Consider the following 19212-nt stretch of genomic DNA (forward strand, 5'->3'; position numbering starts at 1 on the left):
CTGACTTTGGACAGAATTTCCTGGAACACCCACTCCTGGGAAGATTAACAACTGTCTTGAAGGTTGTCCATTTATAAACAATCCTCTCACTGTAGGATGGTGAATTTCAAATTGTTGGGGATGGCCTAATAACCCTTTGCAGATTGATGAGCATCAACAATTCCTTCTCTGAGGGCTTGACCGATGTTCTTTCTTCTCGGAATGATGTCAAAACTCACCTGAGTGCTCCAGAGCACCCACTTGCCAAAAGTCCTGCGTTTGTAGAGATAGTCACACTTCTTAGTGATTAACTAATCTTTGCATTTTATTAGTAACACCTGGCTGTTCTCATAATTATTGTGGAAGTAGGAAGGGGGCACTTATTTTTTTCCCACCTGTTTTATGAATGTTGGGTTACTTTTTTGGGGGAAATGACTACATTTTGAAGTGTATTGTTGGTTTTTGTTTGTTGTTGCTGTCACCTGAGGTTATTTGTTTGTTTATAGAAGTTGGTGCTGACCATACAATTGTTATTTAGGCCCTGATGAATAAAAACATAGATTTGAAGTGGAGTGTACTTTCTTTTTCACATGACTGTGTGTACGGCAAGGCTTAATCTTCCTGAGATCCAAATGAGCCAAGGAGGCATTTTCAGGCAGTTACAGAAGAGAAAAATTAAGTTGATTATTGATTAAAAATTATTGATTAAAATAATGTGATTAAGTAATAATACCTGTAAACATGACCAAGTGTTACAAATCATAATCTAGGCCTAGTGTCTAGAGTAGGCACCTCCTGACCATGCTCCTAAGTCAATAACTGTCATTAAGTAATTAATTGCATCATATGCTAATCTTCAAATCTTGTGGTCAGAAACAAAGTAACTGTGGCCTAGCGTATACAGGGTTCTTACGGGTGCTGGAAATCCTTGAAAATGCTTGAATTTTAATGTCATATCTTCAAGGTTTGGAAAGTGCTTGGATTTTGGATAAAGTGCTTGAAACCACTTGAAATTGCAATTGCATTGCTTTCATAATAATTTGCTATCTTACTGAATAGTTCACTTTTTGGATAAAATAAGACTAATTGCTTTTTCCTTTTGCATAAAACGAAAACAACTCCGCTCGAGTCTGCATGTGTAGCTATAATGTGATCTGCAAGTCTTTTTTGATGTGCGCCCTCTGATGGAACAGAGTGAGAAATACCAACATGGTGGGAGGTTGCCGTTTCAATGAGCGTTGGCTTGAGAACAAAAAATGCAAATTATGGTTAAAACAAGGACCAAATCCTTGAGTAGCCTCCTGTAAAATCTGCAAAAAGGACATGCAGCTTTTCACCATGGGAGAGTCTTTCAGTGCTTTTGAGCCATGAAAGATAAGCAGGGAATTTTTGATTAGGCCAATTAAGATTGTTTAAGCTATCCGGCAAATTTGCATGCTAATGATAGTCGATTTTCGGGAGGGATGTCAAATGTAACTATAAGTTACCTCAGATTTCTACTAGCCCTAGTTCTGTAACCAGTAGAATCTCACACTCTAAATTTTAAAAGCATAATGCCACTATAGAGGACTTAGGACACAGAGCTATCCTAAGCCAAAATACTGAGGTTTGTTTAAACAGCTGTATAATCAAAATTTATTGTATGCCATGACACAAATATCGCATTCATAGTTAAACCAAATAAAATAAAATAACATAAAAAACTGGGAGTTTTGCAATGCCAATACAGAGGGGTAATCACTCAAAAAAATTGGAAAATTAAAAATAATCAAGCAATCTTTATTGTACATCTTGAGATAGAATGACCAATTGGTGTTGAATTGTTTTGCCTAGGTTCTGATGAGAATTGAGGGACAAGCACATACAAAATGTAAGAGAAGGAAAGATTATTAAGATTTCATGAATTTTTTCATTGGTAAAGTTGAAAATATTCGATGTGAAATTCAGGCTATTAAAGTAAAACCAGACCGTTTTCTAACTAACCCTCTAGATGATAATATAGCAATATCAGAACAAGGTTTAGAATGTTTTACTCCCCTTAGAGAGACCAAACTAGCTTCATTAATCTCTTCAGCAAAATCATCAACTTGTATTCTAGATCCCCTACCTACATGTTTCTTTAAACAGATTTTTCTTGGACTAATTGAACTCTGTCTAAATATAATCAATTCTTCCCTTGTACTAGGACCACGTGTAGCTAGAAGTAAGCTTTGTGATCACATAGTTACTCTGGATGGTCTTTCCATTTCGTCATTTACAGCAGTAAAAGACCTTGGTGTGATCATTGACTCCAGTCTTTCATTTGAAGCTCATGTAGATAATATTACTATGATAGCCTTCTTTCATCTCAGAAAAATTGCTAAGATAAGAAATATAATGTCACCTGCAGAAAAAATGCTTTTGTTACCTGTAGACTAGATTATTGTAATGCCTTACTGTCTGGATGTTCCAGTAGGTGCATAAACAAGCTACAGTTAGTCCAGAATGCAGCTGCAAGAGTGCTTAGTAGAACCAGACGATACGACCACATCACCCCGATCTTATCAACACTGCATTGACTCCCAGTGAAATCTCGCATTGATTATAAAATACTACTATTGTCCTATAAAACACTAAACGCCACTCTCACACCACAGTATCTAAGTGACCTTTTGGTTTGTTATGATCTGCCACACTGCTTAGATCAAAAGGTGCAGGCTATTTGAGGGTACCTCGAATAACAAAGGGTACAGCAGGGTGAAGAGCTTTCTCTTACAAAGCCCCACAGTTATGGAACAGAATTCCAATTAGTGATCGGGACTCAGACACAGTCTCAGTGTTTAAGTCCAGGCTGAAAATGTATTTGTTTACTCAAACTTACCATGAGTAGACTTTCTTTTACGCAAAGCAGTCTTACCTAACAATCTCTCCCTCTCTTTACCTCCCTCTCCCTCTCTCCTTCTGTCGAGCCACACATGATTTTATGGAGATGCTAGTAATCCTAATCCTTTCTGCTCTCCGGACCTGCCTGATCTGTTCGGATGCCCTACCTCTGGATGGAGCTCACATCAACTCCAATTTCACATGGACATTCTCAATGTGGTTGCTGGGACTACGGTCGCTACTTTGGCCCTGGGACTACAATTACAACATACAGTTTTGCATTCACGTCTCCGTTAGTGAACATAGGACTAGTTCAACAAATAGACTTCATATAAACCCATAATGAACTTTCCTTTACTTTCACACTATCTGTTGTTACCCAGATGATTATGGGTTCCCTACTGAGTCTGGTTCTTCTCAAAGTTTCTTCCTCACAACATCGTAGGGAGTTTTTCCTTGCCACTGTCATGACCGGCTTGCTCAATTGGGATAAATTCACACATTTAAAATCTGTATCCCGTGTTTATATATTTCTGTAAAGCTGCTTTGAGACAATGACCATTGTATACAAATAAAAATGAATTGAATTGAATAGTTCATGGATCATCACAATTTTCAAACAGAGATCAATGATGTTTCTTCTCATGTGTTAACCCTGTAACTCTTCCTAGTAGAAGAGAATATCTGTCTTCATACACATGCTTCCTAACTTGTATGTACTGCAATCTGTTGTTACCCTTATTCTGAGTAAAATGTAGCAAACTAACTCTCTCTGTGTGTGCGTGTGTGTGTGAGTGTGTGTGTGTGTGTGTGTGTGTGTGTGTGTGTCATTGGACCCTAGCCTTATCTATGCAGTATGTCATAGCTTATACAGATAATATTAGATCTAATTAACTATGAAATTTCTAATTTCTTAAAATTAATCAATAATTAAAAAATATTATTAGGCAAAAAGAATTAACAATCATTATATATATGGCAAGGCTTAATCTTCCTGAGATCCTAATGAGCCCAGGAGGCATTTGCAGGTAGTTACAGAAGAGAAAAAAAACTTTAGGTGTTTTCACATCCTTCTTTCAGAATTACGTCTCTCAGCTCCACATAAAATAGCACTGATGCAGACAGTGGGCAAGGATGGTTACTATACTATCTTCTACAATATGAGCCAACTTACACTATATGGCCAAAAGTTTGTGCACACCTGTCCATCACACCCACATGTGGTTCTTCCCAAAACTGAAAACATATCTTTCATAAAACATATGAATGTTATATAGTCAGACATCCACAAGCCTTTAGCCATATAGTGCATAAAGTTGTCTGTTTCTAATGTAATTCCTAATTATGAAATTCAAGCTCTAATTCTATTCAAACATTTTAATGTTCCCTTCAGTGCCAAGTCTATTTTGGTTTCTTATAAATGTTTTTCAAGCGAATTGTAGTGTTGCTTGGCATTCCACTGTCCATCAGCTTCTGTTTAATCTGTAGGGACAACAGACATAGTTGTGTCATAACAGCATGACAGTGTAACATATTAATGCTTTATCCGTAAATGAAATATTTAAAATTCTTTATTTCTCTTTGAAAGATTCAAGGCATTGGAATTTTATCAGAAAAACACCTTGAGCATGATAATCAAGTTTCTGTACATTTTTGTAGTTTCTTTTAGTTTCCTTTAGTTTAGTTCCATTTGTTGCTTCAAATTTATAAAATATCATAAAGATGTCCCAGGTTTGTGACTGTGGTGAATAAACTGTTATTGGAGATTCTCCTACACATTTAACGATTCATTCCATGTTTATGATCCTATATTGTTGCTGACAAGACATGCATATGTCATATACAGTGTATTAAAGTAGTAAAGAAGTAAAGGACAATTAATGGAATTGTGTTTTTTCCTTCTGAATGTTCATATGTTACCTTTTGGAGAAGTTCTTCAATGTCAGATTCCAGCAAGTCTTTTTCTGAAATTATTTTGAGTTGTATCTCTGCAGAAAACCATTAAATAAATTACATTAAAAAGGAAACTGAAATTTCAGAAAAGAAAATGTCATTCTTTCTTTTCTTGTACCAATTTCTTAAAAACAGTTGTTCAGTACCTGCTTTGATCTTAGCTGGGATGGCTGGCTCTGCAGGACATAAAAGGTACATACATTGTTTCATATTAATTGTGCTAGCCATGTCTGCCTGTCAGAATTCATTTAGTTAGGCTGAAGGAGTACATAGGTCTGTGTACGTCGCGTTCATTCGTTTTGGTTTCAAAATTGAAAAACAAAATACAACCCCATTCCAAAAGTTGGGACAGTATGGAAAATGATAAGAAAAACAAAGAGGAGTGATTTGTAAATGTACTTTGAATTGTATTTAAACAAAAAACATATAAAGACAAGGTATTTGATGTTTTACCTAATCAACTACATAATATTTTGAAGATAAATGTTTATTTTAAAATTGATGCAAGCAACACAATCGAAAAAAGTTGGGACAGGGGCAATTTAGGACTAATAGTGATGTGACAAGTTGAAATAAGGTTATGTGAAAAAGGTGAGGCAATCGTCTAATCACAGTATATAAGGAGCATCCAAAAAAGGCCTAGTCCTTCAAGAGCAAAGATGGGTTGAGGCTCTCCAATCTGCCAACAGATGCATCAGCGAATAATCCAACACTTTGAGAACAACATTCCCTAAAGACAAATCGGTAGGATTTTGGGCATTTCACCTTCTACAGTGTACAATATAATTAAAAGATTCAAGGAATCCGGTCAAATCTTGGTGGGTAAAGGGAAGGTCGAAAATCACTTCTGAATGCACATGAGCTCCGATCCCTCAGATGTCACTGTCTTAAAAACCATCATGAGTCTGTAATGGATATCCTGACATGGGCTCGGGAATACTTTGGTAAACCTTTGTCACTCAACACCATTTTGTTAAAAAAATTCTCAAAAATACTCTGATCTCATGCATATCAAACAATGGCTAACACAACACAGGTTTATTCAAAAAAATATATGCATCAATTATTGGCACCCCTATAAATTCATATGAGAAAAATATATTTGAAATATATTCCCATTGATCTTTTACAATTTTTTAGTACACCTGGGTGACTAGGAACAGGAAATTGTTCAACCATGACTTCCTGTTTCACAGGGGTATAAATATGAAGTAACACATAGACCAAATACTTTAGTCATTCATAACAGTGGGTAGGACCAAGGAGTATGGCTGTGATATGCTGTTGAGCTTCACAAAATGGGAAGTGGCTATGAGAAAATAGCACAAGCATTGAAAATGCCCATTTCAACCATCAGGGCAATTATTAAGAAGTTCCAGTCAACTAAAAATATTATGAATCAACCTGGAAGAGGACGTGTGTCTATATTGTCTCAACACACTGTGAAGAGGATGGTTCGAGTGGCCAAAAAATCTCCAAGGATCACAGCTGGAGAATTGCAGAAGTTAGCTGTGTCTTGGGGTCAGAAAGTCTCCAAAACTACAATCTGAAGTCACCTACAGCAACCAAGTTGTTTGGAAGGGTTTCAAGAAAAAAGCCTCTACTGATCCAAAAACAAACCCAAGCATCTTCAGTTTGCCAGACAATATTGGAACTTCAAATGGGATCGGGTTCTATGGTCAGATGAAACCAAAATAGAACTTTTTGGCAATAAACACCAGAGGTGGTTTTGGTGCACACAGAGAGGTAGCCATATGGAAAAGTACCTCATGCCCACATATGGTGGTGGCTCTTTAATGTTTTTCTGGCTCTTTTTCTGCCAGAGGACCTGGACATTTTGTTATGATACATGTCATCATGGACTCTATCAAATATCAACAGATATTAAATGAAAACCTGACTGCCTCTGCCAGAAAGCTTCAAATGGGGCATGGTTGGATCTTCCAGCAGGACAATGATCCAAAACATACATCAAAATCAACACAGAAATGGATTACTGAATGAGGTTGGAGAATACATGGCAAGGGATCTGAGATGATTCCTCCATACAGAATCTCTCCAGATCCTACCAATTTCAAGGTCCACGCTGGTGGACTCTCCTCTTCAGTTCACCCCACAGGTTTTCTATGGGGTTCAGGTCAGGGGACTGGGATGGCCATGGCAGGACCTTGATTTTGTGGCATTATAGGAGAAGACTCAGAGCTGTTATCTTGGCAAAGGAAGGTAGCACCAAGTATTGACTAAAAGGGTGCCAATAATTGTTGCACAGCTATATTTAACTAATTTTTTTTTTTACAATAAACCTGTGTTTTATCTGCAAATAAATAAATAAATCTGTATTTTGTTTGCAATTGTTTGATATCCATGAGAGCAGCGAATTTTTGTAAATTTTTAAGAAAAGATCAAAAGATTAAACAATACATTTTTCACAGACTTGCTCATATTTACTGGGGGTACCAATATTATTGGAGGGCACTGTATCTTTTACATAGAAATGTACATGCAGTGTACCTTTAAAGCTTTACTCTAAAAGATAAATATGTACCAATTATGTCGCTTAAATCTTTATTAAAGGTACTCTATATCTATATTTCCAGTCGAAAGGTACATACACTGACAGAAAACTAAACCCATAACACAGTTGTAATGTTATGCTTTAATTTGTTAATATATTTGTCAGGGACTGATATTTTCATGAACATACAGTGGGTTCTAAAAAAAATTCTGTTTTTGCACATTTTTCTGTGTTTAATTTAAAATCAAAAATAGTTTAAAAATCTGAAATCTCTAATTTGATAAATATTCAGACTCTAAGGCACTCCAAATTAAGCTCAGGTGCATCCTGTTTGCTTGTTTGACTGGATTTGTCCTGTGGCAAATTCAATTAATTAGACTGTCCAAACTGTATACCGCTTATAGAGAGATGAGACAAAGATCAACTTGCACCAGAATGATGGGAAGAGAAGAACGTGGAGAAGAGAAGCAACTGCTCATTATCCTTATCCAAAGCATACCACCTCGTCTTATGGTGTGTCTTATGGCTGTCAATGGAAATGGTTCTCTTGTATTTACAGTGTTGATGATGTGACTGCTGACAAAAACAGTAGGATGAATTCTGAAGTGTATAGGGCTATATTATTTGCTCAAATTCAGCCAAATGCTTCTAAATTAGATGGCGCTTCACAATGCAGATGCAATGACCAAAAGCATACTTAGAAGAAACCCAAGGATTTTTTAAGGTGAATATTTTTTAAAAGGTGAATGTAAAGACACGGCAGAGCATCACCAGGGAAGAAAGCCAGTATCTGGTGATGTCTTTGGGTTCAAGGCTTCAGGCAGTCATTGACTGCAAAGGATTAGCAACCAAGTATTACAAATGACAATTTGATTTATGATTATGTTGGTTTGTCACATAAAATGTGCTGTGTAATTCCTATACCATTCACCCAGTTTGGATGTAAATATCCTTAGATTAAGATTAGTTTAAAGCTGAAATTCTACACTTTGAACTCATTTATTATTTAATTTCAACTTCAATGTACTGTGGTAGACAGCTAAAATAACAATAACAATCAAATATTTATGGACTTGACTGTATATTATAACAATATAATTACTATTATTGTCAAGGCAAGCAGAATGCCAATAGATTTGTGACCATAAAATATTATTTATTAGACATAGTTAAAGATAGCGGGCTAGGAGAGAGGAATACTCACTTGCACATGCTGATGGGTACAGGATCGTGCAGACTTCATCATTCCAAGCACCTAAAGAACAGAGAAATGACAAAACACATTAATACACATGAATGATATAGGGTATAGAAATGTACAGATATATTTTAAATATACTGGGCATGGCAAAAAGAAATATTTTCAGTACCTTTATTAAATTCACTCATTACAAAGGTCATTAAAAACAAATTCTATAGAGTTGACATTTCCAGAATAAACAGAAAGCATTGGGTTACTGAATAACCTAAATACCTTGCAAAGAGGACAGAAAATCATAAATTAACAATTTCAATGTTATTAAAAATCAATTTTATTTACTGAAAAGGGCTAAAAGTTTGTATTTTTCTGTTAATCTATATCAGTTATATTTTTCACTTCTAGACTATTAATGACTTTTGTCCTTTTGGAAATGCATTAATTTTGTCCTGTGATTTTCTGTGAAATCTGATGCATCAGATACTGTTTAACTTGAAAGTAGTCAAATTGAGTGGCTTTAATGCCTTTAAATATGTGATGATGCTGGTGCAGCATTACCAGTCATAGATAAATCCAGTTTGTGGGTCAGAAGTGTTTAAGAAGTTTAGGAGGATAACGTTGCTGTAGCTGAATTGACCTCTGTATTCCACAGCATGTGCCATAGCCACATGTACTACAGTAAGCAGATTTTTGTTTTAATAAAAACACATAAAGAGACTATAGGCCTACTTAAGCCCCCAAATTCCCAAGAAATTGGGTCCCTAAGTCAGTCAGTCGGTTGTATCAAGTTTCTTTGCAAGTCAAAGGTGGCTACTTTTCTATTGTTTATTCTTATGAATTTTGTTGGCTGCTGAAGTGGAGTCCAAAAGTCTGAGACTACATTGAAAATCTGGATTTTTCTTTTTCATTCAAAATAGGAATTAAAGCTGCGGTACTGAACTTTTGCCTCTCTGTCGCCATCTCTGTTTGAAACATAAAATTGCAAGTTACTTGCAGAGTTATTATTTTTTTTTTCATGGGTTGTGCTTTGGCACTGCTCCTGTATGCGGATGAATCTGATGGTTTGAGGTATTCGTATGGGTTGAATATTAGCTCCAGTACTTGACAGCGGGGGTGGCAGTGGATACGGTTTTCCTGGAGTAGAGGTGAGTTGCTCTCTCACATAGCTAGCAGAAATTAAGTGCAATTTACCACACTGACCTTAGCACAAACAAAAACACCATAGAAAACTCGATATCTTGCTGCATCAAGTGAACAAGTGTGCTAATGTTAGCTAGCTACCTATTGAGCCACTGAAATGTTTTACTTGTTCATCAGAAAAAAGCCATCTCTGTGTCAGTCTCAATCCCTTCAGATCTCAGAGTGTCGCCACCTCTCAAAAGCCATGCAGATATTTATTCTCGTTTTAGCACGGGCTCGGTCACTTTCACTCTCCGCAGTTCAAGGCTTCTTGGTTTTGACAACAGCTGATTCACCGGATGTCAGCAATGATTGACATTCAACTATCCAGATTAAAAGCAGCCATCTAGATGACATGTTTAAATTCTAAGCAACTCTTGTAAGAACACGTGATATAGTAGCCGGCCCTTCTTCTTTTTCTTTACGAACGTGATGTAATCACGCAAATCATGGTTACGTCAAAGTCCACGCAAATGATGTCAAACTGACGTTTCCCACGAAATCCGACCCGACAGCTCAATTTATAAATCATTATTTTAAGCTTACCATTGTGGATCGAGATAAGGTAAGGAGACAGTTTTGAATATTGATATTTTTTTATGTACTTGCTCAGTAATTGATTTTTGTTCATTTTTAACCAAAAAAAGTTTGATCCTACAGCTTTAAACAGAAGGGTTACGAATTTTGAAATATTAAAACAAATGTTCAATATCTTGAATATTTAAAATGTAAGATTCTGCACTAGGTCCCTATTTAAATGTAAGCAATTAATTTTTTTATGTTAACTGTTTTGTACAAAAGGTATTTTCCCTCATGACTAATCTCTTGTATTGAAGCTTGTGTTCAGACGACACTCCGATGGACTTGAAAATGAACCAGAAGTTTTTGCACAAACTTTTGGAGTCCATGCCCGCTTGAGTGCACATTGTCATTAAAGCAAAAAAGGGGACATACAAATACTAAGAAACTCTGAAATTCAGGTTTCAAAGATTCTACTCTTCACTGACGTTGTTGACAATATTATACACTCACTGTCCATTTTATTAGGAACACCTGTACACCTTCTGTGTAAGCTTTAGAGACTGTTGTGTGTGAAAATCCCAACCGTATCTGAAATACTCAAACCAGCCCGTCTGGCACCAACAACAATGCCACAGTTAAAGTCAAGGAGATCACACGTTTCCTCCATTCTGATGTTTGATATGAATATTAACTGAAGTTCTTGACATGTATCTGCATGATTTTTTTTTGCACTGTGATGCTGCCAATCGATTGACTGATTGGACAGCTGCATGAATGAGCAGGTGTACAGGTGTTCCTATTAAAGTGACAGGTCAGTATAATTTGTATTGAAAACTGTTCACATCATATTCACAAGTGGTCTCAGACTTTTGGACGCGACTGTATATCACATTAAAGATGGAAACGGATCTGACATAATTTATCTTGGCTTCATTTTTACATAATAGGGATGTGAAGACGAGAGCAGGTGATTTCGATGCAGTGGAATCTGATTAATCAGTTCTATCCAAATCACCACTTGTTTGATGTGGTACGACAGTTTCATGACTAAGATGCTGATTTATTCATACTGCACATTGATCTGTACACTCAAATTTGCAGTCTTGTCTATGAAATAGACCACAAGCATTTGTGCATGGTAGTGCATTCCTGCTCAACATAAAGTATAGTTTTGTATCCATGTCCAGGTCAATTCATGCTGCTCTGAAAGATAAATGATGTGCAAGACACTGCCAGACAGGCAATAAACTGAAAAAGTTATCATTTGAGACACTGTTGTCCTGCCATGTTTTAGTTTTCTGTACATCATATAAATATTAAAGTGAAAACCTTGATAATTCATCTCCAAACAGTGTTCAATTCCATGAAAGTTATCAGGCTGTCCAGTAAACCAGTATGTGTAATCAAATGCTGTCCCATCAGTCCACACCCAAACTCCTTCCTAGAGGAAAAAAGAAATAGTTTAAATATAAAGTAATGCAATGAATTCTCAAATATGCTGGAATGTTGTTTTTGTGTCACAAACCTGTACTGTATCACTGGCACCTATCCATGTTGGACTATTTGACTTAGTTGCATTTAGGACTAAAGCCTGGATGAAAGCATACACCTGCATGTTGTGCACAGATGCAAGATGCCCTCCCATGTTCACACAATTTTGCTGGAAGAAATCACAATAATTAATATTTATTGTATATTTTTTAAATTAAGGAAATCACATGTAATAGAAGAGATTACCTCTGCGTTATCCCAGGTTGTTGCTGTTGTGAAGATCTTGAAACAGCGTGATCCAAGCTGTGTCCAGCTACGCTGGCATTTTAGATCTTAAGAGATATACCACATAATATACATGTAACCTTCATTAATGTGGAGCAGTGGATTACAGAAGCAGATTGCACGTATGACTACTTAGTCAAATTTTTGGCTAGTTTGGAAAAGTTTTATTATTTATATATTTATTTATTTTTAGACAAAGTTTGCTTAATAAGTAAGTTAAGTCAGTTGATGGGCACACTAAAAAAAAGCTGTTCACAGCTATTTATCATTATTTATTATGTTTGCTGCAGAGCAATGATGCATGAGGAAGGACAGTATTGTGTAGATAAGTCTTTACAGGAGATCAGTCTGTAAAGCTGATTTATACACATATAAATTAATCTGATGATCGCAATTGGCAAATCAATACACAATCCAAGCTGCGTTCCTAACGGTATTTGAAACACTTCTCCAGTTAGCCAATAACCAACTACCTTTAGCTTGTTAGCTAAAACACAGAGCCTACCATTTCACAAATTAGACAGCTAATATTCATGTAGTAATGCACAGAGCAGAGGATTAATGACAGAGCAGGGAATACTCTATACACTCCAAAGGCGAGCAGCTGATTTGATCAACTTGCTCTTGTCAAATGTAACTGTGTTTGAAATGATATTAGAGTGCAGTATTCCATACACATAACCTTTTCCTGTCAATAAAACAGTAAAATAAAAAATTACACTTACTGGTCAAGTAATATATACAACCCCAGTTCTGAAAAAGCTGGGACAGTATGGAAAATGCAAAAAAAACCAAAACATAAAGAGTAATTTGAAAATTAACTTCACCCTGTACTATATTGAAAACACATTATTAACACATTATTTGACGTTTTACTTGAAAAAATGAAAACTCATTTCAAATCTGCAAGATACTCAAAAAAATTTGGGATAGTCGACTGTTTACCACTGTGTAACATCACCTTTTCTTTTAATAACACTTTAGCAAGCGAAATTTTCCCCCATTCATCCATTATGCATTTCTTCAGCCGCACAACTGTACAGGGCCTTCGTTGCCTTAATATGCGCTTAATAATGTGCCACACATTCTCAATCGGAGACAGGTCAGGACTGCAGGCATGCCATGCTAGCACCTGCACTCTCTGCTTACCCAACCATGCACTTGTAATCCAGGCAGAATGTGGTTTGGCGTTGTCCTGCTCTGGATGGGAGCATATGTTGCTCCAAAATGTGCACATATCTTTGTGCATTAATGCTGCCCTCACAGATCTGTAAGTTACTGTATCTTGGCATGGGCACTGACACACCCCCATACCATGACAAATGCTGGCTTTTGCACCTGACACTGATAACAGCTTGGATGGTCCTTTTCCTTTTTGGATCAGAGAACACAATGGCTGTTTTGTCCAAAAACTATTTGAAATGTTGACCACAAAACACGATTCCACTGTGCTACTCTCCATCTCAGATGAGACCGAGCCCAGAGAAGTCAGCGGTGCTTCTGGACAGTGTTGATGTATGGTTTCTGCTTTGCATAGTAAAGCCTTAACTTGCATCTGTGGATGGTGTTTAACTAACAAAGGTTTACCAAAGTATTCCCGAGCCCATGTCAGGATATCCATTACAGACTCATGACGGTTTGTAAGTCAGTGACGTCTGACAGATCAGAGGTGCATTCACCTCAAGAAGTGGTATTTGGCCTTGCCCTTTACACACCGAGATTTGACCGAATTCCTTGAATCCTTTAATTATATTGTACACTGTAGAAGGTGAAATGCCCAAAATCCTACTGATTTGTCTTTGTGGAATGTTGTTCTCAATGTGTTGGATTATTTGCGGATGCATCTGTTGGCAGGTTGGCGAGCCTCGACCCATCCTTGCTCTTGGACTAGACCTTTTTTGGAGGCTCCTTATATACTATGATTAGATGACTGCCTCACCTGTTTCACATCACCTTCTTATTTTCACTTGTCACATCGCTATTAGTCCTAAATTGTCCCTGTCCAAACTATTTTGGAACATGTTGCATGCATCAATTTAAGAATAAACATTTATCTTCACAAACTGTGCAGTTGATCAGGTAAAACATCAAATACCTTGTCTTTATATGTTTTTTGTTTAAATACAAGTCAAAGTAGATTTACAAATCAGTCTTCTTTGCTTTTATTAGCATTTTCCATACTGTCCCAACTTTTTTGGAATTGGGTTGTATAAACTGGTATTAGTGCTATATTTCTTTTCATGTTTATGAGAAAACATACTCTGTGGTTGATGTTAAAATCTCAGTAGGTGGTGACAGAACCCCTTGTAACATGGACATTGTGGGTGGGGAATCATTATAACACTGATGCTATGAGGTTGGAATACTTTACAAATCAATTTATAAATGTAAAATGTATATCTGGAATTGATATATTTCTGTAAATCAGCATGAGCTTCAGGTTCATCCTTAACTAACTGGAACTATCTCTGATTAACCCCTTTCATCTCTGTCATATAATTTCTGGTGAGGTGAATTATTACTATTTTAACCGATGCTTCAAATGTTTCTGTGCAGATTTTACTTTAAATTATTTTGTACTTTGTATCATTTTATCAGTGAGTCTTGTTTTCATTGAGTACTGTGTAAAGGGCTGAGAGAAAAATTAAAATTACTTTGAATTATTTTAACTACTAAAATTTCAGCTTACCACTCTGTGTGAAGGAAAGTGTGGAGAGCTCTGAAAGAAAAAAATATCAAACATTAGGCTTTCAAGATTGCAACTATGCAATGATGCATGCATCGTTTTCATACACTTATATAGTGTTTGCCCAAGAAACCATCATAGATATTCGCTCTATACTATCTGCTAAAACAGACACTTATAGATACTGTAGGTCAGTTGACTAGTTGAGATATTTGTGATAAAGTGAAAGTCCAAGTTACTGACCTGATAATAGCAGAATGAACAGCATTACTGAAGACATATCTAAAGAGAGGAGTGCATACAGTGGCCTGCATAAGTATTCACCCCCCCCCTTTTTTTTATAGGGTCATAACAGGGAAGTGAAATGGACTTTATTGGGATTATATGACATGAATACAAAACATATCCCATAATATATAAGTGGGGTGAAAATAAACATAATTTGCAAAACTCTTTACAAATAAAACATGTAAAAGTCGCTACTGTATAAATATTCACGCCCATTGCTTTGAAATCCCTAGATTTGTCCTGGTGCAACCAGTTGCCTCAGACATCATATATCTAATGCACAAATCTGTTACAGAACATACCTAAACAAACAGAATAATGAAGGCTAAGTAGCTATCAAAACAAATCTGTGACAATGTTCTGGAAAAGTAAAAAATCAGGGTTTGGTGGTTTGGCTATAAATATATCAAACATAGAACATCCTACAGAACACCATTAAATCTATTATTTAGAAATAAAAAGAATATGCCACAACAGTGACTCGGCTTAGAGGCGGCCATCCACCAAAATCAGTCGCAAGTTAAAGAAGGCATTAGAGAGAGAATCAACCAAGAGGTGAACATGTTTATCCTCCAAGTTAGTTAGTGATTTGTAATTAAAAAGAGCAGCCTATAAAATGCCTTTCCTCACATTTCTATTAACATTTCAGATGAAATAAAGAGATGTAAACTTACGTATCTGCTGGAACAAATATCGATGCACAGTCACTTTCTGCCTGTTTATCTTTTTCATGTTTTTCTGTATTTGCATTAAGAAAGAAACCTTAAAGCAACCTTGAATGGTATTGTGGTAAGTACTGTGAGTTGCCTGAAGGATGTAATAAGTGCCTTTCTATACCCAAAATAGCTTTAAGGCAGTAGCTCATTAGCATGACTTTCCATATTCATGCTCCTCTAGTTTGTGCAGGAAAAGTATGAATTTCCTTTAAATTAAAATGTGATCGATAACCACTGTACTCACACTGAGGATTATTCCTGAAAAAAACTAAATTCTCTCATTTATTTAAACTTAAAGTACATTAAGAGAGAAATCAATCTGCAATGCACACATCCTCCAAGTTAGCTAGGGATTTGTAATTAAAGACACATTTAGTGATATAAAAAAGAGCAGCCTATAAAATTCTGATGTAGACTTACCTGTCCTCTGAAACAAATATGACTGCACAGTCAACTTCTGCCTGCTTGTCTTTTTCATGTTTTTCTATATTTGCATTCTTAAGAACCTTAACTATCATTAATATGGTTATTTTTTACTCTTTATCTTGTTTCCTTTATCAGGTTTTCAAATTAAAATATTGACTACAAACAGCATCTGATTTACTGTAGGTCACAGAGCATTTCATGAGTGATTTCCTGTGACATAAAAAAGGTCCTGTGTCAGTCAATGTGGCGTGAAAATAATTGTTTGCAACACCTGAAGACTAACAAAGCCTTTCTCTATTTGTTTTGCAGATACATCTTACATTTGCACACATTTGTTTGTGCGTCAGAGGGACCATGCAATGAACTTTCTGTTTGTTCCTTGACACTACATTAGAGGCAAGATTTGTGATGACATTGGAACAACATAATGGACAAAGACTTAGTCAAATAGTTCACAACGCAAATAATACGCAGCTTAAATAGTAGCAGGGTTTGACATCCCTAAAATTATATTAACAGCATGCGCTAAATAAAAAAGATTCTGCATAATACTTTTTGGCCTTGCTCTTTTTCTCTCACTGCCTCTCTTCATCTCTGTCTATCTCCTTGGTGCCATTCTACTTTGCAATAAATGTATCGTAATCTGAGTTGGATTTTGAAAGCACAAGTAGATTAGATTAATGTTAATGTGGTTTACAGCATTGCAAAATCCTTTAAAGACTGTCCCAGTTAACCTGAATTAACACCCAGCTCTATTTGTCCGTTGCTGAATGTTTTCTTTCTTTTTGTGTACTGGCAGGAGCCGGGGAAGGTGGTTGGAGTGCGAGGCTAGTCGCTACTGTTATTTGATTGTGTATTCAAATTGAGTGTTGTATGCATTATATGTTTATTGTTTTCACTTGTGTGTGTTTGAGTGAATGGTGTGTGTGTGTTTGGGAAATTTTATATTTTTGTGGCGGTCCTGCCTCTCCAATTTCCTTTGCACTGGTAATTTCATGTGGCCAATCCACTCACCACCAACCAGAGAAACTCTACACAGACAGTAACCTGAGCTCAGGATCGAATCAGGGACTCTGGAGTTGTGAAGCACCAATGATACCCAATGTACCACTGTTGCTGCCCACTAAAAATATATTCACATATTAAAAAATATTTCGGTTCTAATGGCAGAGCTGGACCAGTGGTTGGGTTTTCAACAACAGTTGTGCAAACAGTGCTAGGGAAGACTGCAGAGGCAAAAAAGTTAATAAATTAGCCCAGTGGTTTTCAAAGTGGGGGCCGCCAGGGGGCGCCCGGGGGTCTCAACAATTTGGTGTGAAAAATAAATAAACGTATGTTTTATCTTTCTCTCTCTCTCTCTCTCTCTCTCTCTCTCTCTCTCTCTCACACACACACACACACACACACACACACACACACACAATCAATTCCTAATCTAATGTAAAGATGTAAGATTAATTATTAATAAAAAAAGGGGGATATATTCAGAAGTCTGTATTTTTAATGTGTATTTAAAGACATCTTGCAAAAGGGGGGCCTCGGTCAAATTTTAATGGCATTTGGGGGGCCTTGCCCTGGAAAAGTTTGGGAACCACTGAATTAGCCACATGTATGTCTGGTTATCATCTGAATTCGGTTGGTTTAAGAATAAGACAGTAACTAGCAATGTTTAATCATAGTGTATATTAGCCTACTTTGATGAAGACGACAGAATTAAAAGAGATTATAAACAAATATCTGCAATGTTTGCTTTGGTGCCATCAGTGGCTGCAGAAGAGTGTTTTAGTTGAGGATAGCTACCTTATAGTGTCTGTATATTGCAAATTATTATTAGCAAGATTTGACTAGACTAGTCATGCTTGAACTAATGTACTGGGAGATTACGACCGTTAAGAAAATCTTACTGTACTCATAAAAGCATACTGGAGAATACTGAATAAAATCCTTTCTTTTGATATGGAATTGAATATTTGAGCAGAAGTGTATACATGTGTGCCTTGCCACCCCCTGCCAACTCAATTTTATTTACCATTCCCCAACTATTCATTCACTGATGGCCTTTAACATTTGAAGCAGATACACTGGTTGTATCTATAACTTCAACAGTGAGCCTACTGTATATCCAAAGAGGTTAAATCATGTTTATTTTTATTTGAATCAGATCTAAATTGTAAAATCACAGCTTTCATTTCATCATTCAATAATTATTGGTTGTCATTACAAAATACATTTGTATTTTCCATTATAAATCATTGACCAAAATTTGGCCCATTTTAGCTGACTTCACCCTAGCTCTGACCACAGCTGAGCTGACACTTGGGCTTAATATCCTGCTTTAAAAAATAATACCATATTTTGTTGTATTGTAATGTGGTTTTTGAAGTGTGATGCAACTTGATCAGAATTCAAAATAAATCAGAAAATTGATAGAAAAGTGTGGAAAAATCAACATGGAAGGAAATGAATATGGAGAAAAATTTGTGCCAAAACAAAACAAATAAAGCTACTATTTCACAAACAAACACAATCTGCTTTGCAAGGGAAAACTCGACTCTCAAACAGAAGGCGAGTACCCAAATGATGTCTGTTTGTGTGTGTATGTGTGTGTATGTGTGTGTGTGTTTGTGTATGTGTATGTGTGTGTGTGTGTGTGTGTGTATATACATACACACACACGCCTTCATCATATTCATAAACACATACAATCCATTCTACAAATCTTTGATTAAATAAAACATCCAACATATACAAATGCTTATCACTGTTATGTGTGTGAGAAACGTGACTTGACGGCTTGACTTTCTCACAAATGTGTCGGCGCGAATTTTCTCTCAAATGCATTTTCCTCTTCCAAACCAACAGATGGCGCTATCGGTTACTCTAGTCTCCTGGGAGAAGCATTACAACCACTGATCTATTATCTATTATTATCTATTATATATTTATTTACTTATTATTGAACATGTACAAAAGTAGATACATATACACATGTTACAACTCACAACAGATATTAACAACAACAAAAATATAACGAGTAAATGAGTAAACAAGAACCAGGAGAAAGAACAAAACAAAAGCAAAACAAACAAAACATTGGGCCATTGCCCCCCCC

At 36.3% G+C, this 19212-nt stretch overlaps 1 protein-coding gene across 1 annotated transcript; it reads right to left on the minus strand.

Moving 5' to 3' along the window:
* Window positions 1–4242: 4242 nt before the first annotated feature.
* LOC128610693 (galactose-specific lectin nattectin-like) lies at window positions 4243–17574 on the minus strand (the record flags this gene model as incomplete). The annotated part of the gene is given in 7 exon segments (XM_053630111.1): window positions 4243–4323; window positions 4762–4829; window positions 4941–4970; window positions 8514–8564; window positions 11538–11649; window positions 11734–11904; window positions 17524–17574. Coding segments are annotated over 7 exon segments (564 nt in total), but the record flags the coding sequence as incomplete, so codon positions are not given.
* Between the last annotated feature and the right edge of the window lie 1638 nt (window positions 17575–19212).

This window comes from Ictalurus furcatus, chromosome 7 (assembly GCF_023375685.1).
Source record: "Ictalurus furcatus strain D&B chromosome 7, Billie_1.0, whole genome shotgun sequence".
In the NCBI taxonomy this organism is placed as follows: Eukaryota; Metazoa; Chordata; class Actinopteri; order Siluriformes; family Ictaluridae; genus Ictalurus; species Ictalurus furcatus.